Source organism: Parambassis ranga, chromosome 24 (genome assembly GCF_900634625.1).
Source record: "Parambassis ranga chromosome 24, fParRan2.1, whole genome shotgun sequence".
Lineage (NCBI taxonomy): Eukaryota > Metazoa > Chordata > Actinopteri > Ambassidae > Parambassis > Parambassis ranga.
Genome location: NC_041043.1, coordinates 9,980,476 through 10,001,474, shown reverse-complemented (window position 1 = coordinate 10,001,474; position 20,999 = coordinate 9,980,476). Strand labels below are relative to the sequence as shown.

The 20,999-nt window shown below is 41.9% G+C and overlaps 5 protein-coding genes and 1 non-coding gene across 7 annotated transcripts; 5 read left to right on the top strand and 1 right to left on the bottom strand.

The window, feature by feature from the left end:
* Positions 1-331: 331 nt before the first annotated feature.
* Positions 332-2,919, bottom strand: glrx5 (glutaredoxin 5 homolog (S. cerevisiae)). The gene is made up of 2 exons (XM_028396715.1): positions 2,497-2,919; positions 332-1,787 (listed from the first exon to the last, which is right to left on the bottom strand). The coding sequence occupies exons 1-2, from the start codon at positions 2,792-2,794 to the stop codon at positions 1,615-1,617; spliced, it is 471 nt and encodes a 156-aa protein (XP_028252516.1). The 5' UTR covers positions 2,795-2,919; the 3' UTR covers positions 332-1,614.
* Positions 2,920-3,169: 250 nt separating this feature from the next.
* Positions 3,170-4,143, top strand: prkrip1 (PRKR interacting protein 1). The gene has a single exon (XM_028396714.1). It carries the CDS (start codon positions 3,227-3,229, stop codon positions 3,800-3,802), a length of 576 nt encoding a protein of 191 aa, XP_028252515.1. The 5' UTR covers positions 3,170-3,226; the 3' UTR covers positions 3,803-4,143.
* A 43-nt stretch (positions 4,144-4,186) lies between these two features.
* Positions 4,187-4,461, top strand: LOC114429290 (small Cajal body-specific RNA 13). The gene has a single exon (XR_003669663.1).
* Positions 4,462-5,039: 578 nt separating this feature from the next.
* clmnb (calmin b) lies at positions 5,040-14,295 on the top strand. 2 transcript variants are annotated; one of them, XR_003669577.1, is made up of 14 exons: positions 5,040-5,401; positions 5,631-5,692; positions 5,776-5,871; positions 6,259-6,342; positions 6,427-6,519; positions 6,606-6,832; positions 6,980-7,173; positions 7,367-7,449; positions 7,607-9,027; positions 9,689-11,486; positions 11,589-11,758; positions 12,773-12,888; positions 13,006-13,141; positions 14,257-14,295. XR_003669577.1 is itself a non-coding variant. In XM_028396712.1 (10 exons), the coding sequence occupies exons 1-10, from the start codon at positions 5,341-5,343 to the stop codon at positions 9,816-9,818; spliced, it is 2,451 nt and encodes an 816-aa protein (XP_028252513.1). In that variant the 5' UTR covers positions 5,040-5,340; the 3' UTR covers positions 9,819-11,568. The 2 variants fall into 2 exon arrangements, 1 of the variants encoding a protein (XP_028252513.1); XM_028396712.1 differs by lacking the exons at positions 11,589-11,758; positions 12,773-12,888; positions 13,006-13,141; positions 14,257-14,295 and having other exon boundaries at positions 9,689-11,568.
* LOC114428366 (alpha-1-antitrypsin homolog) lies at positions 14,261-16,439 on the top strand. Its single transcript, XM_028396713.1, has 5 exons — positions 14,261-14,401; positions 14,581-15,193; positions 15,262-15,532; positions 15,664-15,811; positions 15,979-16,439. Exons 2-5 carry the CDS (start codon positions 14,590-14,592, stop codon positions 16,165-16,167), a joined length of 1,212 nt encoding a protein of 403 aa, XP_028252514.1. The 5' UTR covers positions 14,261-14,401; positions 14,581-14,589; the 3' UTR covers positions 16,168-16,439.
* Positions 16,440-17,997: 1,558 nt separating this feature from the next.
* Positions 17,998-20,688, top strand: LOC114429201 (alpha-1-antitrypsin homolog). The gene is made up of 5 exons (XM_028398100.1): positions 17,998-18,125; positions 18,319-18,931; positions 19,028-19,298; positions 20,002-20,149; positions 20,284-20,688. Exons 1-5 carry the CDS (start codon positions 18,123-18,125, stop codon positions 20,473-20,475), a joined length of 1,227 nt encoding a protein of 408 aa, XP_028253901.1. The 5' UTR covers positions 17,998-18,122; the 3' UTR covers positions 20,476-20,688.
* The last annotated feature ends 311 nt before the right edge of the window (positions 20,689-20,999 follow it).

Here is a 20,999-nt window from a genome sequence, read left to right as displayed (position 1 = left end):
TATCTGTACAAGTGATTAAAAAACAGGTGCTGGCTTTGGCACTACTAGAGTTTAATCTCAGTTAATAATACAGGCCATTGTCACTAAGCCAAAAGATCAGCTTTACATGAGCACAGACACCAGCCCCTGCTCAACATGGTGACTTGTTTCTGCCAAAAACATGTTCAGATTTTATTACCTTCATTGGATGTTGCCAAACCACTCTGAATTAATGTTGTGTACTGTAAAGCCTTGAACTGCATTTAATCATCTCTTTTTAGATGTAAGTCGTGGATTTATCAATTACCTTTCCTTTGTTAGGGGTCATACAAAAGAAAACAGGCTGTTTATCTGTCACAAAAATATTTAATTGGTGCTGGGTTTACATGTCACTATAATACATTTAATAATATGCCTTTAATGTACAATATGTTACAGTGTACTACATGATCTGATAATACAACTGTACAGCAGGAGGACTGTAGGACTGATAAATGCCAGGTTTGGTGAGACTTAGTGAGACAACTCATAAGAAAAACACTCTGTTGTTTCAGTGGAAAATGAACAAATACCACAAACTGTGTCTGCTGCAGCTCAGTCATCTTGAGCAACAAGATTATCCAGGTGTGATTGTTGCGTTTCAGCGGGTAATGACATACAGAGGGGGCACATTTTATATGCTGTTACAGGCAGAAAGAGCAGATGTGATCGATCAGTGATACAGACAGGGTATGTGTGTAACATGGATAGATGAGGTGAGGTCTCGTTAATTCATATGTGATAAGACAAAGGTCACATGAAAACATGAAAGTTATTTAGAAGCTTTGTTGTGCCCTCTTTGACCTTCCTTTTTAGAAACAGGCAGTGCATTTGGAAGGTTTCGAGTGCGACTCAGTCTCGGTTAAGTTTGAGGCTCGTTTGGTCTTAAACTGAGTGTGGCTCAAGAAAAACAGGTGGACAGTAGAGGTAGCTGAGCTTTCAGAGGGGCTGCTAGTTGAACAAATTAAAGTACAGTCTGACAGTCTTCCATGGAAGTGGTTATTGTTTAATTACTGTCCCACAGAGATATAGAGTTCTGGTGTTAAGCAAAGAATAACAAAGCTAAAATCATCTATATTCATACAACAGTGGTGGATTATTATATATAAAGTGTATAAAGGATTCCTAGTTCAGCTTATCGCTCATGTCTATAGACTGTTTTATAGCAACTTTCAGCTGTTTTTGGTTTTCTGGCTAATTCACTGTTACTAACTTTCATTTGGTTACAGAAGGCCATTCTTTGAATTTGTAGTTAACCAATAGAACTGTGTATAATATTAGTGTGTTGTTTAGAGTGTGTGTTTGCAGCCCACAAACGGCCCAAAATACCTCATCAAAAAGCTTTAAAAGCTTGATATTTAGGGTAAACTCGCTGTATCTCTGTAAAGATACTGTCCACTCTTTTCTCTTTATAGATAATGAATAAATAAACAAACGTATATCATTGCTGCACCTTACTCGGTGAGTCAATCTTGCCACTGGCTACCTAGAGAGCTGATTTATGTGCAATCATCTGAGCGTGGGGGGTGTGGGGGTTCAGCCTGATAAACATATCCTCTGTCTTGTCATCGATTTTGAAGTTTTTGATCTTTTCTTTTACTTGGATTCTTTCTCAGCGTCCAGCAATGCAGATTGGATCCCCAGCTTCTTCAGCTCCTCCACCAGATCTCCGTTCTGGTGCATCTGCAACAGTATGTCACAGCCGCCCACAAACTCGCCGTTGAAGTACACCTGAGGGATCGTGGGCCAGTTGGAAAAGACTTTGACTCCTGTGGAAGGTAGAGTGTCAGTCAGAAATAAAAATGCATGATACATCAGCAGCTCTCACTAGATTGGTGTTGTATGAATGTTAGCCATACATCTAAATGTGAAGAATCAGTGTTGTGCCAGCTTGTTTCCTGTTGGCAATGTGTAGAGCTGGATTAAAGATCATTTTTAGGACAAAGATTTACTAAAATTAAGTGATCAAACAGGGACTTTATAAAGGTTTTTTCTGACTAACCTAATTTTTCTTGAATCAATACCTCAACAAAATTACAAACTTTCCAAAAATAAATAGCTTGAAATAATGAGGTTAAACTTATGTCACCTACAGAAAACACTTCTTTGTCCCTAACATGTGTGGCTAACCCAGCCGTGGAGCCTCTCAAGCTAACATTGATGGCGTATCGTTGACCTGATGCACCACACCCTCCTGTCCAGCTGCATCACGCTGATAAAAAAAAAATCCTCAACAAATAACTAACTTGACAAATAACTGACAGACAAAGTTTGTCTGATTAAGTCAACAACAACAACGACAACAACTAAGCTAACAGAAAGCTAATGAGAGCAGCGCGCTGTTTAAACTAACTAAAGGATCTAACTGACACTTCCACTTCCAGTTTTGAAGACGTGTATCTGGCTAAAATTTGTACATCCCTCTGAGGTGACAACTTGTTGCCGCCGCCATGACGGGGGTTATTTCAGTTTACTGACCTTGTCTGAGGTCCTGGTCCTCCAACACGTTGTACGCAGCATAGTTGTCCACCCCATGCATCCGGAGGATCTGAACCACTGCGTTACTGAAGCCACACATGGGCTGTGCCGGTGTACCTTTCATAAACACAACCACTTTGTCCTTCTTCACCATCTCACTAAGGTCCTTCTGGAGATCCGCCGCCGCGCACAGGAACCGGGCGGAGGCCGGCCACGCACGGCCGTCGGCTTGTCTGGGCAAACAGACGGCCGCCCCCGACCGCAGACACCGAGCAGTAGATCTAAGTAAACTATTCATGGTCTTAAGGTGAGTTATAAACTTAAAAATACGTTCCAGAAACGGACCGACCTAGGACAGAACAGCCGGAGTAAACCTGTCAGCCACACTTCACGCTCTTGGTAAGGGGCGGAACCTGAAACCTGATTGGTCACATGCGCCCAAAGAAGATTAAATCTGATTTGCTATTGGTAAAGCCACACGTCACTCACATTAGTTCCAGAAGAAACAGATTACAGTAATAATCAAAGTAATTATTTAAATAAATAATACTATACTCACAATATCCCAATAATGTATAGAATATAAATTCGTTGGAAAAAAGCAAATATTTAAATTTAATTTAAAAAAACTTTCCAGGTTACAGAACCTCTTTTTCTCCGCCCCGGAAGTTAGAAATCGAATAAGAACTTCCGGGGGGCAAAAAGGAAGAAGACACTGGCGGTTTGAAAGATGGCGGCGCCCACACAAAAAAATAACAAAGCTGGGAAACCCGGAGGAAAAGAGGCCCAGCCTCTCATTATTGCAAAGACTCCGGCGGAAGAGCAGCGTCTGAAGTTGGAGAGGTTGATGCGAAACCCAGATAAGCTTGCTCCTATTCCGGACCGGGCGAAAGAATGGAAACCGCGGGCAGCACCGGAATTCGTGCGGGACGTAATGGGCTCCAGCGCGGGTGCAGGCAGCGGGGAGTTCCATGTTTACCGACACCTTCGCCGCAGAGAGTACCAGAGACAGGACTACCTGGACAAGATGTCAGATAAGCAAGATAAGGACGAGGAATATTTAAATAAAGTGGAACAGAACAAGCAGGCAGCTGACGAGAGAACGGCAAAGCGCAGGAAGAAGCGCGACAAACTGAAGCAGAAGAAGCTGATGGCGAAGAAAGCTAAGCTAGCAGCTGATGCCGAGAAAGACAAGAGCTCAGACAGCAGTGAAGAAGAGGAGAAAGAGAAGGAGGAGGAAGACGAAGAAGAAAGAGAGGCTGAGGATGATGCTGAGGCCCCCAGCTTCATCATGGGGAGGAAATGAAACTTGGCCAGAAACTGCGAGGGTGTTCGGTGGCATGTTTGATTTTTAATGGCCCCACGGAGAGAAACTCACAGCTTCATCTAGAACCAGTTGAAGAGCCATGTAGAAAAGAGACTCCAAGAATACACAAAGCTGCCAGATGTCCCCATGTTGCCATTTATTACAGGAGGACTTCTGGCAGATGTGATATTTCATGTCCAATGTGAGAAGAGACTTGCTGTAAATGCTTTAAAAAACTAAATTTGAACCTAATTCATGCTGATTGGCTTGGAATGTCGTATATTTTAAGCTAACTTTGTGACATTTTTAATAAAAATTAGAATACAGATGTATTTCCGGTACCTTCTCATCTAGTATCCATGTTTTTTTTTATGTCCTCATTCTTCGCAGCCTTGTGACGCTGCCCCTGGCAGACGCTGTTGCTTGTGGGTGCAACAAGGCTGCAAAAACCAACTCAAAGAATGAAAAGGCGTGACTTCTAGAGACTCCTGGAGATTCACGTGCGATGTTCTTTGCACACACTCCTGCTTTCCACGGTGGTGACGGTCCAGTTCAGTAACTGTCACTATTCTTAAAGCAGGTAGAGTAAAACATGGCAGCCAGATATTGTTTGAAACAGGAGGAGCTTTTCCTGTCAGGCACTGTCAGCTGTCACAGTAATGCTCTGAGTTCATATGTTGCTCATTACTGCTTCGAAATGGGAGTTAAAAGCACACACATGTCAATGTTTGATGTGTATAAGGAGGAAGCAATAGGCTTTTGCTGCAGAATTACGGTGTACCTCAAAGTTTCAGCTCAAAATTCAGTTAATATGTGGAAGCAAAGAAGAAGTTTTACTTCAACCTTATTATCTTTGTACTGCAGGCTTGTTAAATTTAAACTTAATTTAATTGTACATTTTCTTGCATCTCACTGTCTTTTCAAAAACAAACAAATATTAATTATTGTAAAATATCGCTGTTCATTCAGTCAGTTCATTATGATGATATTGAATTTTGATACTTTTTTTTTACACAGGCAGAAATGACTTTAAACCTGTTCTGTTATCTGCATGTGTTAGATGCTGATCACAGCTGCTACTGGGGCAGCAAGTCTTGTAATATAACTTTCTAAAAGATGTTATAAAGTGTTTTAAAAGAGTCCAAGTGTGAAGAGATTCATTCTAAAACAGGAGTTTGAACAACAAGCTGGGCATGCTCTGAAGAAATGTGGGTTTTTAACGTCAGTGTAGTTTTCTGGTATGAGAAGTCGGATAGTATCATGATTGAAGGCATCCCAGGTGTTTCCTTCATTTTAACAGGGAAGGATTCTGTGGACCAATAGGGTGAGTAGATTTGGAGGAAGGGGGGTGGGAGTGGTTTTACAAGACCTGCAAGGGAGGATTCGGCATGTTCAGGCAAGACATGCTGCCTGTCTTTGCCTTTTCTTCATTTTATTTCTGTCAGCAAACAGCTCCTCTAATCGCTGACGCTTTAAGTTGCTTTCCCTTCTCATCCGATACAATGGATTTCAACCGGAGTGAGTGAAGTTTAAAGGGGATGCAGGACAGCTGGGGTTCACAGATGAAAGCAGCAGGAGAGATCAGTGATCAGAACCAAGGTCAGTAGTGTGGTATACTGATCCATAAACATAGTTAAATATGCCTTTCCCAAGTAATACTGTATCCTGACTGCCCAAACATGAGCATTTCTTTATTTGTTGGTGGATTTCCCTTCTCCTAAAACGTTTTTATACTCAACGTGATCGTATTCCTTGTATTGCATGTATTGCAGTAAGTTTTTAAAAATGTATCCTTAACTTTTAAGACATAATGGTATTTATTCCATAGATGACAGCAAAACAGTTCAGAAGAGGACCTTCACCAGATGGATGAATGTATTTCTGCAAAGAGTATGGCACAGTTCCAATAGTTTTACTCTTATCAGTACATCTTATTTTTGAATGAACGTAATTGGGTCATGATTTTTCTCTAGCATGACCCTCCACTTGAAGTTCATGACCTGTTCACAGACATTCAGGATGGGAGAATACTCATGGCCCTGCTGGAGGTGCTTTCTGGCTGCAAACTTGTAAGAATCACACAAGACACAGACAGACAGGCATGTCCCCTCATGAGAGGTAGTGCTTCAAAAACACTACATGAGCTGCAAAATAAGGTTTAAACAGCATCTGTCACAACACTGACTGGTTGTTTTTGTAGTTCTAAACATGGTTGTTAGCTGTGTAAATATGTTAGCAAAAGGAAATATACATACATGGGTAATGCAAACTGAGCATTTTGACAGACAGCCCCTTGGCCTAAGCTTAAATCTAGCAGCCAGTTAGCTTAGCTTAGCATAAGGCTGCAGGCAGTGGAGTGAAGCTAACAATATTCCCCTACATGTGCAGCAACAGAAATGTCTTTGTCAGCTATAGAGACATATTTGACTGTTTTTAATCTGCACATCTTGCGGCAGCTTTACAGGTTTAGGCCGTCTTCTCATCGCATTTTCAGACTGAGCAACATTTCCAAGGCGCTGGCTTTCCTGGATGACAGACATGTGAGTGTGTCTGCTTTAAAACACATTGAAATGCATTCCAGTCTGGAAAACTAGATTGTAATTCTCTTGCCTCTTGTCTCCCAGGTGAAGCTGCTTGGCATCGACGCCTCTGCCATTGCTGATGGCACCCCATCTGTTGTTCTTAGCCTTGTCTGGAACATCATTCTCTATTTTCAGGTGGGTTTTTTTTTCTTTTTGCTTGTCAGTCACTTCTTTCCAAGGTGATGACCTTACATGCACACCTCCATTTTACTTCAATACAGGTAAAAGAGGTGACTGCAGGCCTCGGGAGGCATCTGTCATCAAGCCTTTCCTCCTTATCAGTAAGCAGTTATTCATCCTGTGGTGACCTTTCACCTCAGCCAAACGACATTGGCAGCTTCTCCTGCAGCACTCTGCCAAGCAAAAGCAGAAAAGCTGCCAGGGAGTCAAAGTACCATGGGAAAGCAATCAAAACGCTCCTTCAATGGATCCAAAGATGCACATCAAAGTGAGTCAAATATCCAATTCACTTATACAAAGGGGTGATTGATAAGTGGACTGTATGGAAGTCTGTTAGAAGGTGTTCCAGAGCAGCCAAATCATTGTGCGTTGAGGTTGTGTTCACATCGCTTTATGTGTAATTGAAAATATGCAGGTATGGGGTAGAAGTGTATGACTTCGGGAAGAGCTGGAGGAGTGGGCTGGCGTTCCTCGCTCTGATTAAATCCATAAAGCCAGACTTGGTTGACCTGAAGGAGAGCTTGTCCCGAGAGCCAAAAGAAAACATCCAGCATGCCTTCACAATGGCCCACCACAGCTTGGATATCACTCCTCTGCTGGATCCTGAAGGTAAATATACCACATATTATTTTAGAAGAGTGAATATCTTTCTGCAAAGTATCTGTTTTCTTCTCAATGGCCCCTATACAATAGGAGCTGTGTGGTGTTTGTTTTTGCTGTTGGTCACATTAATAAATCAGACTCCAAAAACACAATGCTCTCTGTGTGAAACAGTAAAAACGGCTTCTCATTCCTCCCACAGATGTAACATGCACGTCTCCTGATGAGCAGTCGATCATTACCTATCTGTCGATGTTCCTGGGGCATCATGCAGGCTTTAATGAGGTTAGTTTCCAAAACTACATTTTTTATTTTCATCCTTGTTGAGAGTTTATTTGAGAATATATTCACTTATTCATATATAGCAGTCAAACCAATAATAATTTACCAAAAAGACAAGTATATCCTAAAGGTGTCATTGCTAACACACTCTAAATTACAGGATTGTACGACATATACTGAAGTTCCTGAAATCCCCAATTTTGGATCACCCCAGTCAGTCATCATTGGTGAGACCATTGCTGATTATCCGGAAGCCCAAGCTTTGCTTAAAGGCTTGGAGAGGAGCAGAGAGCAGCTCCTGTGGAGACAGTGGTCCTGGAGATCTTCAGGAAGCCTTTCCTGCCCCTCACTTCACACAAATGGAGAGGGCACCTCTGACCCGTCCTCCACCGGAGGCAACATCACAGAGCAACCTGCTGTCACCTCAGCCTCTGACAAAATGAAACGCAGAGTTTTCCAGCCGCCCAGTCCACTAGATGCAAGAGTAGCCAACCTGGAGATCCGGTCGTGGATGGAACAGGGTTTAGACCGGGGCTACAGCATAGGAGGAGTGGATGAAAGTCACTTCTCCTTAAGTTCTGAGGATGGAGTCGACAGCCTGTCAGCACTGGACTCAGATGAAGAGGATGCCTACAGTTACATCCTGGATCTGAATAAAGAGGTTTTTCAACCACACTGTCAGGTGAAAAGACAAGTACCAAAGGTTGAAGAGGAGATGAGCAAAGTTTCAACATATCTGGGCGCATATGAGATATTTAATGGTGGTAAACATCAGGAGGCCCACTGTGCAAAGAACACAGATATTGATCCTGAATCTAATGTTGATGCTCAGCCAGCAGCTGACAGGGAGTTTGATTTGGACAATAATGAAAGTATCCTCCGAGAGATGACCAATAACGGAGCTGTGTTTGTGTTGCAGCCAGGAGCTGAAAGTAAAAACAAAGAAGAATGTGAAGAGAGGAGGGTTGTTAGAGGACGGAGTAATGATGATGGCGATTCCTGTGAGACAGAGAGGGAGACAGAAAATGTTAGACTAGTGAATGATGGATATTACAAGCCAGAAGATGACATAGTGAAAGCAGAAATATCTGAAGTGGTTAAGTGGCAGAAAGATGTTGAGGATGGAGCAGGAAGAGGAGGAGCAGCAGAAGAGCTTTCTGAAAAATGGGGGCAAGTGAGCGAGCAGAGAACAATGCAGGATGATTTGAGACAGTTTGAGAAGGAGAGGGATGTAAGACAGCAGCATAGGGGAGAAGTTTTTGTAAAGAAGGAAAGTTGTATGAAGTTGTATGAAGTCAGAAAGACCAGTAAGGCTAAAACAATCACAGAAGAAGAAAGTGACAGGAGAGACACGGCCTGTGAAGATGAAGAAAACAGCGGTGATGAAGTCATCAGTACAGCTGATCTGACCCCTGTCCAAAGATCAGATGGAAAAGAGCTCCAGAGACATAAATATATGACAACAGCAAGAGACCATCCTGGTGAAGCTACCTCACAAAATGACACCGATCAAGCTGTTGACATCCATGATGGCGGTGATATCCGGCCTCCAGCCTGCGGTGAAACCTCTCAGCCATTCAGGTATAGTGACTTTTCATTAGCATTAACATGAGTACAATGTTTGGTTGACGGTAATGTACAAATCAGTTTTTCCTAGGTTAACTGAATCTCTTGTTGTACAAAATATACATCACCACCATCATCACCAACGCCAATGACCGTAACTTTGACCCATTTGACAACTTGGGATTCCAGAATAAATGAAAAAAGTAACATTATAACAAGTGAAGATCTGTCCATGTTAAGAGCTGAGCATACATGTAAAAGCTAGTTTAAACTAACACTGTATGTGTAATTCATGGCATACTTCAAATAGGATCCCAATATGTTGTAACTCTTACCGCTGTTATATGAACGTTCATTGGAATGAGTGTGACTCTGCATTGCGGTTAGACTTGTTCAAATCATAGGATTCACTTTTAAAAACATGTTTGCACAAGTATCCACTGATGAGTCTGAATAATGCAGAGCTATATAAACAGCAATTGAGTTTGAACTGAACCAAACCACAGGACAGCATTGTCATAAATCCAAACTTTTTCTCAGACAACTTCAGCTATAATTGGATATTTACGGTTTGAGTGAGTGTTTTTTGCCTGTTTTGTTTTGCTGCTTTAATGTTTACTCTAAATAATTCTATAATGCAAACGGGCTGATTCTGTGTTTATCTGCTTTTCTGCAGTGAGGGAGGATTCACTCTTCACTCTTTAGCAGCCTCTTGTGACATCACCCCATTAGAGCTACGAATGCTCTTGTTCCTGTGGATCCTGCTGTACTGCTGCCTCATCTTACCTCAGATAAACCTCAGATGAGTCCCCCCCCCTCATACAGTGCATCCTTCTTATTAAGATATGCTTATTAGCTCAGTTTCCCCTTATGAGACAAAACAGGGGCACCTAGAACTGGGCTGACTCTTTATCTGTCACCGTATTTCCCTCAAGGCAGCATTAAATGATTATGTTTGCTTTTTGCTGCCAGCAGATATAATCTGTTTAACTTTGGCTATAGTTTTGGAAAAACAAATAATGCTGTAATCCCTATTATTACACTGATTTTCAGCTCATTATCAGACATGGTTTGTGGGCCATTTTATTTTTTATTTTTATTTTTGCTGAATGCGTGACCTGGCAGAAACACTCTGAATCAACCACATGGTGGCAACGTAGCATCGCTGGCTCACATTACAGAGCATCTATACTGCATTCTGTTGCCTACTGAGAATCCCATATGACCTGCTGTTTAATTAGAAGCTGTATTGACTTGCTGAGATTAAGCTGATAATATTTAACGAGCACTTTGACATTTAGCAGACTCTCGCTCTGTCTCTTGTGGCTTTGACTGTTTCACTGTTTTCAGCTCAGATACTGCTTGATTGTTAAAGATTAATATTAGTGCCGTTTTTTTCATGACATTTTGTGACACTAACAATAAAACGGCAGATTGATCTGCATGTGCACATTCTGTTCTGCAAGATAGAATCAGATGTAGCTATGTATAGTTTGTATAGGAACGCCATATATATGTATATATATATATATATATATAGACTGTGGAATTAGAGCAAAATAAAAGTATGCATCAGTTGCGTAAGCGTTCAAAATCCATGTTGACCAGAATGTGTTATTTGGGGTGGGGTGGGGGTGGGGGGGTGAGTATGCCCTGTCCTGACTGTCCACTGAATAAACACACATTCACTGCTGGTTAAATTCTGAGAAGCTAAAAACAAGCCGCCATTGTTTGTTTAGTGCTCAAACTATGGGTCAAAAGCTCAGAACCTGTGATCAATATATTTTCAACACCGCCACCCCCGCAGGGAGCCACAAGAACATTTGCTCGATTAGGCCAGGATGACAAGAGCTGCAGAGCTGATGTGTGTTATATGTAGTTTTGCTTGTGTTTTACAGTGCTAGCATTGCTAACATGTTCCTCAGCACAACCAAAGCCTGAGAAACACTTCAGCAGCAAGAGGCCAGTCAGCAGCAGCAACAGCCGAACATGTCAGCCCTAAACTCAGCCTTGGCCTTTGAACCTTACTGTGACCTGGTCACCAGAACCACTGCTGAGCCCGGTGATCAGGAGCAGCACAATACTTTGTTCTTACCCTTGGGCCTGGCATCAGCTCTGGCTCTGCTGTGCCGAGTTTCTGGGTCCGAGAGTCAGAGCCAGACCCTGCAGGCCCTGGGGATGGCAGCCAACTCTAAGCGGAAAGCGTGGAGGCCACCATATCTGCTTTCACAGATCTGCAGCAGAGCCTCGCTCTCCAGGTGGGAGGGGTTGGAGATCGGCTACAGAAAACAGAGTCTGAAGCTGGACCAGGGGACCATGCTGGGGGTCAGCTAAGAGTATGGAGCAGCCTGCATGTTGATGGAAAACCTTAGACTATGAGTTTTTTTGTCCATTCCTGAACACACCAGAGCAACACAAAGCATTGAGACCCTCTGACAAACTGATACTCAACAATTATGATGTGTATTTCAAAGGTAGCTGTTTGCTGCATGAATTAATTTACACATGCATGGTTATGAATTTGATATATAATAATGTATAAGATGTGTTTTCTACATTAAATACACATAAACCAGGTGTCCAGCCATGAATGCTACAGCCAGCGTGGAGGCCACCATGATGTTCTGGGATGACTCCCATGAGGTGATAATGCTGTACAACACCAGCTGCCTGGCCTCACTGCTTCTGAACTGAAGCCCCTGGAGGACTGCTTGTCTGATGGCCGCATGAGCAACATAAAGCCAGGGTAGGTGGGGAACCCGAGCAGATGAGGAAAATACTATGTCACGCTACCTGATCTGTAACATGTTGCCGCAAGGACCGGGAATATCTTCCTCATAGTTTTTAGTGTTTTCTTCATGACAAGCTGAAACAGGCAGCTAGTCGTCTGATTTACAATCCTCCATGTAATTAAAAGAAAGAATTCATGTTCCTAATTTTAATTTTACTTTAAAAAAGTGACTAATATATTGAATTGGTTAAGGCTGTAAAAATTCAAATTCTGTTGTCGAGTTGGACATTTTTAACTTGGAGATCTAAGTGGGTTGACTCACGCACAAAGCCAGCCTCAAGTGGCCGTCTGAGGTAATGCAGTTTTGGCTTCATCTGTCAGCCTCAGATGTCAAAAAAGTCATACTCTGATAACCAAGGTTTTACATATTGTAAAGAAATCAAGGTAACCTTTTTCTCTAAATGTAGAAAAAAACTACAGTAAACGCTACATTATATAATGGTAAACAAGATGTTTCAGCATTAAGTACTTGCTTAAATGTTTAAATGCATTTTCTTCACTTTCAGCACAGGTCTATTTTTATTGGTACTAAATGACTGGAGTGTGCTCTCTGTTGTGCACAGCAAAAAGAATGAAATGAAGGGACTTGTTTATTTAAGTGGATGTAATTACACACATTGAGAGCCGTTTGAATGCTGTGAACATTCTGTTGATTTAGTTTTTCATGCTTTGATGTAAGTGGTAAAAACATTCATGGTCTTTAATATTAGCTTGTTTTTATTACATTATACCCTTAAAGAATGAATTTCTTAAGTCCACACTGTAGAGTTATGTCACACCCTCTAACTGGTCCCCCCTGCTTTCTGTTTTTTGGTAGCATGATGAACGATGCTGAGTGGATTCTCAGTCTGCAATAATTACTGCTCTCTATACATCAGAGAGTCCACCCGGCCTGCAGCACGGGTCCCACAAGTTGTAACAAGACAGCTTAGAGCAAATCCATTAACACATTGATTCTTGTTTTCACAGGCGGGCAGAAATACTTTTTCCTAAGTTTCAACTTAGGAAATCCTGCAGTTTAGAAAGCCTCCTGAGGAAGGCTGGGGTATATGATCCATTTTCTCACAATCAGCCAACTCATAAAGGTTAAGTATCTTTATTTTTTATGAAAATAAAATTCTGACACTCATTAAGTCCCTTTTTTATGGAAAATATGACAACAATGTGCAAAATGTTCTCACTTCTCCTCTCATTATGCTCAGGCGCCTCATACGTTTGTGCTGGAGGTGGAAAAGTTCAAGTCAGAGGAAGGACAGACCGTGTGCTCATCTCTGTGATGAATTAACAGGCCTCGTCCTGCTAATTGAGAGAATGAATTGATCCCACCGATGTCCAGAGGTACAGTGAGCGTTGCACTCATATAATACTACATCTACTTATAAAACTCTATAGCTTTAGTTTGAATACGTCCCAGTGGTCCAGCACATTTTGCAAAAAAAAATCCATTTTCAGCAATTTCCATGAAGTCAGAGAAGGTGTTTTGTTTTTCAAACATTACCAGATGATATATAGTTTATTTCTCATTTTCACAAAATGATGAAAAGACATTTAAATGGCAGCAATTTATCCTTGTGACTGAGTCTATGTCTATGCTTGCAAAAACATAAAGCACTTTTCTTCCATTACAAAAGCATTTTCTCTTTCTTTTTCACTCTGAAACCCATTTCCTCTTGTAACATCTCTTTATCATCTTATGCAATTATTGGAAATTGCTTTGCAAGAGCATCTGGGCTTATATAGCAACAACAGAAAGAAAATGCCCAGTTACATTTTCACTCTGGGATTTAGTGGCTCTGGGACATTAGCTCATTTCTACCTTTAGTCAGACAACCTTGTTGGAGATGCTGTGATGGTATTTAGCTCATTGGGGAGATGATGAATAGAGGACAGTTTGATGAATAGGACAGCAGATTTATCACAAGCAACACAAATGTCAGCCTGTTAATCATGAAAGGTCCGACTGACTCAGGTCTGTGAGCCACTTGGACGACACGGGAGCAACAGTCTGACAATCAGTGACGTTTTATCCATTCTTTGTATGAATAGGAGGAACTTGATAGCATGACTGTAAGCCTTTAAAAAAAAGGGGGGGGGGGTGAGTTGTCATGGATAGTGACCCCAAGTGGCCACTTAAGGAACTGCAATTTTTGCCACATTGGACTTGGCTTTTTATTTGTCAACCCTGTAGAAATAGAGAGGCATTTAGCAGCTTAGCACCACAATATGCAGCTTTTGTGTATTTTTGCTAGCATGTCACCTCCCCAGTGTCTTCCTGTATTTTTGACAGTGCATGTGTTATCTGTAAGTGCACCCTCTATGAAGACTGCAACATTTACATTTGTTGTCTTGAAGCATGCGATGAGGGTTTTTAATCAATACTTATACTGATTTATTCAACCACAACCGCTTCACTATCTAACCAGTGGTTCGTTACCTGTGTTGTGTTGCATCAGTGAACGTAGCTCAGCCAGATATCTCAGAGGAGACAGGGAGTGGCTGTGGTTAATTATTGACCAAAGGGTCAGCTGAATCTCTCAGCTCCTGCATATAAAGAGGAAGTTTCTGACTAAACTGTCTCCAGCAAAGAGGACATCAAAGGTAAGTGCATCACTGTATTCGTGTTCGATATGCTTAATCTTTAGATTTTTAAAACATTTTTTAGAAGTGAGGGTATATAGATTTTGACAAAGCCGGATCAACGTGTTGAAGTATTAACTCTGTGCTTATACTAGGATCTCCTCAGGTTAAATCTAACTGATCAGAGTCTTCATTCACAGGCTCCAAAGATGCATGGTACCTTTGCTAGCTGTGCACTGACAGCCCTGCTGCTGGCTGTAGCCCATGCAGACCACCACCTCCACCACAGCCATGAGGGCGAACAGAGCTGCCACAAGCTGTCCCCTCCTAATGCTGATTTCGCCTTTGCCCTCTATAAAAGCCTGAATTCAAAGGCTGCTGCTGGAAAGAACATCTTCTACTCCCCGCTGGGTATCTCCACCGCCCTGTCCATGCTGTCCACAGGCGCCCGTGGTGACACCCAGAGCCAGCTGTTCTCCACTCTGGGTTACGGCGCCTTCAACCAGGCGCAGGTTAACGAAGCCTACGAGCATCTCTTCCATATGCTTGGGCACAGCCAGGAGAATCAGCAGCTGGATGTTGGCAACCTTGCCGCAGTGCGCTCTGGTTTCAGTCCTCTGGAGCAGTTCCTGAATGGTGTCAAGCAGTTCTACTCTGGTGAGGCATTCAATGTCGATTTTAGCAAACCTGAAGAAGCTGCAGCTGAGATCAACAGACGCATTGCCAGCAAGACTCAGGACAAGATCAAAGACATGGTGAAGGACTTGGACCCTCAAATGGCCATGGTGCTGATCAACTATGTCTTCTTCAGAGGTAGGTTACACACACACACACACCACATAGGACCACTGTGGTATTTAAGGTGTTTGTATCTCATACAGGACAGTGGGAGAAACCCTTTGATGGAAACCTGACATACAAGGCCGACTTCCAAGTCGACGAAGCCACCAAAGTTCAGGTTGACATGATGAAGAGGACTGGACGCTACGAATTCTATTCAGACAACCAGAACTTCACCACTGTCGTCATGCTGCCATACAAGGGCAACACCTCCATGATGATTGTTCTGCCCGATGAAGGCAAGATGAAGAACGTGGAGGGCTTCATCAACAAGGACTACCTTAGACACTGGCATAACTCGCTCTTCAGGAAGTAGGATTTTGTTTTTTGCTTGTTTTTTCATTGTAGCTGTAAATGTTGTTTTTTCATGTTCAAAACATCCCAAATTATCTCTGTATTTATGCAGTAATTCTGACACTGTTGATGTTCTTTTGCTTTTGCAGCAACGTGAATCTTTTCATGCCAAAATTTTCCATCTCCGCTGATGCCTCCCTCGATGACACACTTAAAGAAATGGGAATAACAGATGCTTTTGAAAACAATGCTGATTTTTCTGGCATGTCTGATGAGGTCAAGCTTAAAGTCTCAAAGGTAAAAGGCAAATGTGACTTTTGGGTTTTAGTTACAGGAGCTGAAAGCTTTATACGTATTTCATGACAATTACTCGTGGGAGAATGCACGTAGAGGAGAGGCTGCAAAGGTCATTTGGCTTGTATCAGTAGCTCTAAATCAAACTCTGCCTGTTGTCTCTGCCGCAGGTTTCCCACCAGGCTGTGTTGAGTGTGGACGAAACTGGAACAGAGGCGGCAGCGGCCACCACCATTGAGGTCATGCCCATGAGTATGCCTGAAGTTGTGATGCTCAACAGACCGTTCATGGTCTTCATCCTGGAGCACTCAACCAGGAGCATCCTCTTCATGGGCAAGATCAACAACCCCACAGCGTAAAGACGCTGGAGGAGTGTGTGTGTGTATACGTGTGTGTGTATGTGTGTGTTATATTTTCACACTGCAATAGCTTCTGGATTCATTTTTACCAGAAAATGCTGTGACACGAAGACCATCTGGGAAGTGATGAATAGAGGAGACCTTGATGAATAGGACAACAGATTTATCACCAGAAATGTTATTCTATTAATCTCCCTGTCAGCGTTACCATTCATCATCTGAACTGGTTTATACATGTCTAAACACACCATTAAAACCTCTATCCAACACTGTTTTATGTGACACAGTTCATAAAGTAAACATCATTAGTTCATCTTGTTACCGTGCTGTTTCGACGAGGTGAAGTGAAATAAAAACTTTTCAAGAACATGTTTCAGAGTCAACAGTTATTTTAAATAAGTCCAACAAGCAAGCAAAGTGTATTTTGCTCTGTTTAGCACACCATTCTGAAATGTTAGATTTGTAGCAATCACCAATAAGAGTCCGAATAGTGCACCCACCCTCCCACACACACACACACACACTGGGATGGAATTGAGTTAGCAACAACAGATTTTGTCTGTTTTAGCTAACCGCTTTGAATTTCAGTAAAGTAACACTCGCCATGACTAATTTAGAAAGGGGAGCAATTTTTGGCAGGTAAAAAAAAAATCATCCTGCTAAATAATGCACCACCATAAGATGTTTGGTTTCAAACATTTTAGGCCAAAAATATATCCTCTCTGTGTGTGTGTTTCCATTTCCATATTTACACATGCTCAAACAAAAAGTATATATATTTAGTATTACAGCTTGTTTCTTGACTTGATATTATTTGTCTAAGACGTGACTTGTACCTGAATATTTGAATGAATGATTTTAAACAGATGGTGTAAATTTAATTTGTAGATTAGTTCAAATTGGACATGATTTTTGACTGTCTGTCTGCTCATTTGGACAAAACACACACATCTCCAGCTAATGAGAGGCTGCTCTCGTGCGTCACTGCTTCATATGTTTCATTATTTTTAACAGAGCTGCAGCCAACAACTTTTAAACCAGACTGAACAACATCAATGTTTTCTGACTCATTGTTAATTTGCAGTTTTGTGTAGGTGTTGTGCGATGCTAGACTGCTACTACTACCACATCGTAGTAGTAGTAGTAGTAGTGGTCTAAAACTGAATGAATTTGTCTCAATGTTTTATATATCATACAGTATTCACTTATTTCTAGTCTTGCTGTGTATAGGACCCTAACATCTGATCAAAGAATCTGTCCTGGTTCTCCATCAGGACATGACCTACTGTACAAAATGTACATGAGGGCCAGTGACGAAGCTGTGTACTCTGCACTCCCTTTAGAAGAAGGATGCTTATGTAACCTCAGACCTACAGCTACATGTTAACTCATGAGAGATGCTTATTAAAAAGCAGTTTTCCCAATAAGACTAGTGATCAATCATGAAAATGATGTATTTTACTCCAACAGTAATCATGAACATGGTGCTCGGAAGATACAATAATGAGAACAGCGGTGTGTGTGTGTGTGTTGCACTGACATTCTGTTATTTTACTCAGTTCACTCCACAAGATCAATACTGTGCTATCTGCTGCTTGTATGATTTACAATGCCTGCTTTCCCTAAGTCACCATGTCTTTTTCCTCCAAAGGGATTTAAAGCGGAAATCATTTTCGATGACAGACTGAAATGAGTTGCTACATATTTTCATCAAAGGCCCATCATTTCTGCAGTTTCATTTATTTTTTTTTGTAATTATGGGATCGTGTGCATGAAGTCATCAAACAAACTTTAAAAAGAAAACTCCTCGCATTATCTGTACCTATGTATGACAGTGTGACCTGAGAATAAGTGAGCACACCTTGTTAATGATTAATAGAGCTGTCAGCTGACTCTATTTGACTTGCTGAATATAATGGTGATGTTTCTGCTAAGCGGCACCACGCAGGACGTTAATGGTAAGCATCAACCTCCACCGAAAAATGCTTTGTGTTTGTATCAATTCTAAGAACTTACATTAGGAGCTTTTGAAAATTGGTTTTTACAATATGATGGGTGTCAATCAATGTGTTACACGGTGCTCTAACATATCTCTCGTCCTCCAACATGGTTAAATTGTAAACAGTGTTATTTTCTTTTCCCTGTGGACAGGATCTAGCGATGCGGGGTATCTTTGCGTGTTGTGTACTGGCTGTCCTGCTGCTGGCTGTAGCCCGGGCAGACCACCACCACCACCACGGCTCTGACCACAGTGATGTGAACTGCCACAAGCTCTCCCCTCCTAATAATGACTTTGCTTTTGAACTGTACAAAAGTCTGAATGCCAAGGCTGCTGGTGGAAAAAACATATTCTACTCTCCTCTGGGTATCTCCACTGCCCTGGCTATGGTGTCTACAGGCGCCTGTGGTGAGACCCACAGGCAACTCTTCTCCACTTTGGGCTACAGTGACTTCAACCAGACTCAGGTCAATGAAGCCTATGAGCATCTCTTCCACATGCATGGACACAGCCAGGTGAACCAGCTGGATGTTGGAAACGCTGTTGTACTGCGCTCTGGTTTCAATCCTCTTCAGAAGTTCTTAAAGGATGTCAGGCAATTTTACTCAGGTGAGGCCTTCAGCGTCAACTTTGCCAAACCTGAGGAGGCTGTCGCTGAGATCAATACATACATTGCTAATAAAACCCACGACAAGATCAAAGACATGGTGAAGGAACTTCATAGTGACATGGTCATGATGCTAATCAACTATGTCTACTTTAAAGGTAAGAAATGTAACTCTGTTCCTCAGTGTAGTTACACATGATGATTGTGAGGCACACTGCTACTATCACCTTCTCCTATTCCACTTCATCAACCAGGACAGTGGGAGAAACCCTTTGACAGCGACATGACACGCAAGGCAGACTTCCATGTAGATGCCACCACTAGAGTCCAGGTGGACATGATGATGAGAACAGGCCACTACAACACCTACCGGGACACTGAAAACCACACCACTGTCATCATGCTACCATACAAGGGCAAATCCTCTATGATGATCGTCCTGCCCGATGAAGGCAAGATGGAGAAGGTGGAGGGCTTCATCAACAAGAACTACGTCAAGCACTGGCAAAAGTCTGTCTCCATGAAGTAAGTAACTGATCTGGTTGTGGATTAAAGGAGTTGAAGAGGGAGTTATAATAGACCGAGGGATGATGACAACGTGCAGCAGTTGAGTGGTAGAAGATGATATCTTGATCACTGGCAACCACGTAGCCCATTTCTCATCTGGCTGAGGAGTCTGAGGAGGTGTGTCAGGTCAACAGGGCAGGTGTTGGACTGATTCTCAATCATCCAGGTCATAATCATTAAGAAGATTGAAGCCCGGCATCTAGACTTGTCAAGTCCAGAAGCCAGGGAAAGTGTTGAATAAGTTCAAATCTACATTTCTAGGTGGCAGCTATGGTCTGTATCAAGCTCTTGTTACTGATTGTTGTTTTGTTGTATCTATGATTGATAGTATTGGAACCAAGTCTTAGGCAGTAATCTGTCTTTCCAACATGGTAGATGGTCCCTTGAGATATTCATCTTGATTCACTTCCCAAGGAGTTTTAAGAGGTCATTTGGACTTAGTGTTGGCGCCATGTCCTTGTTGACCCTGTTTGGGTAGCCTGACTGCAGAAATGTTCATTTATTCACTGCAGAATTGCCACAAAAGTTATTGACTTCACAGTTTTGTACATAATCTTTCAAAGAATGGTTGAGTTGAGTTAATATTCTACCAATGGTAATAATCTCAATGAATAACCTGGATGCAGAATGTTGACAGTGATTATGTTTTTTTGATTCCCAGTTACGTTGAAGTGTTTCTGCCAAAATTTTCTATTTCTTCTGATGTCCCACTGAGTGCCACACTAAAAGAAATTGGCATAATCAACGCATTCGAGGACATGGCTGATTTCTCTGGCGTCTCTGAAGAGGTCAAGATCAAAATCTCAAAGGTAGGCATACAGTAATTTTTCACAAGTGCATATGGATTTACAAATAGAACAAGAGTATGCTTACACCAGATGAATTAGATGCACAGGATGCCTGCTTTAAATCACCCTGTGCTCCTTTTTTATCCCCTCCTCAGGCATCCCACAAGGCTGCGCTCAGTGTCACTGAGATGGGAACAGAGGCGGCAGCAAGCAGCGTCATCGAAGCTATTTTGCTCAGTTTGCCACCATCAGTAAAAATTAACAGGCCCTTTTTGGTTTTCATTTTGGAGAGCTCCACTGAGAGCATCCTCTTCATGGGCAAGATCAACAACCCCACAGCCATATAAAGGCACACACACCGGCATATAAGAGAATTATGAGCATCCTATCGCAACGGAATTCATTGACTATATACTGATCCCACTGATAGTTTAGATTTACATGTGTATTCTTCTTTAGAGTTTGTATTAAAGAACACAGTGTTTTTGCATCTAATCATGTACATGTTACAAAAATACAAATAGTATTAATAACATTACATCCTCCCATTTTATCATAAAGTTGTTGTGTATTTTTGAAATATTTAGTAATTTTCCAATATACATCCTGCCAGGATCAGGGGGATGATCCACAGTATCATCATCTGTAGTTTAACACTTTAGGTGCTGTTAAGTTTTACCTGGAGTAACAGTAAGAGAGACAGAAAGAGAGGATGTGCAACCTGGTGGCCATCAGCCTCACATGACTCTTCGCCCTTTGACCTGTCAATAGAGGAGTGTTTTCACAATCAGTACACATACACTTTGCCTCCCTTGTCAGCGCCCACACACACTGACTTCTGCGAAGAACATGAGTAAGAAGTGTCTGACTC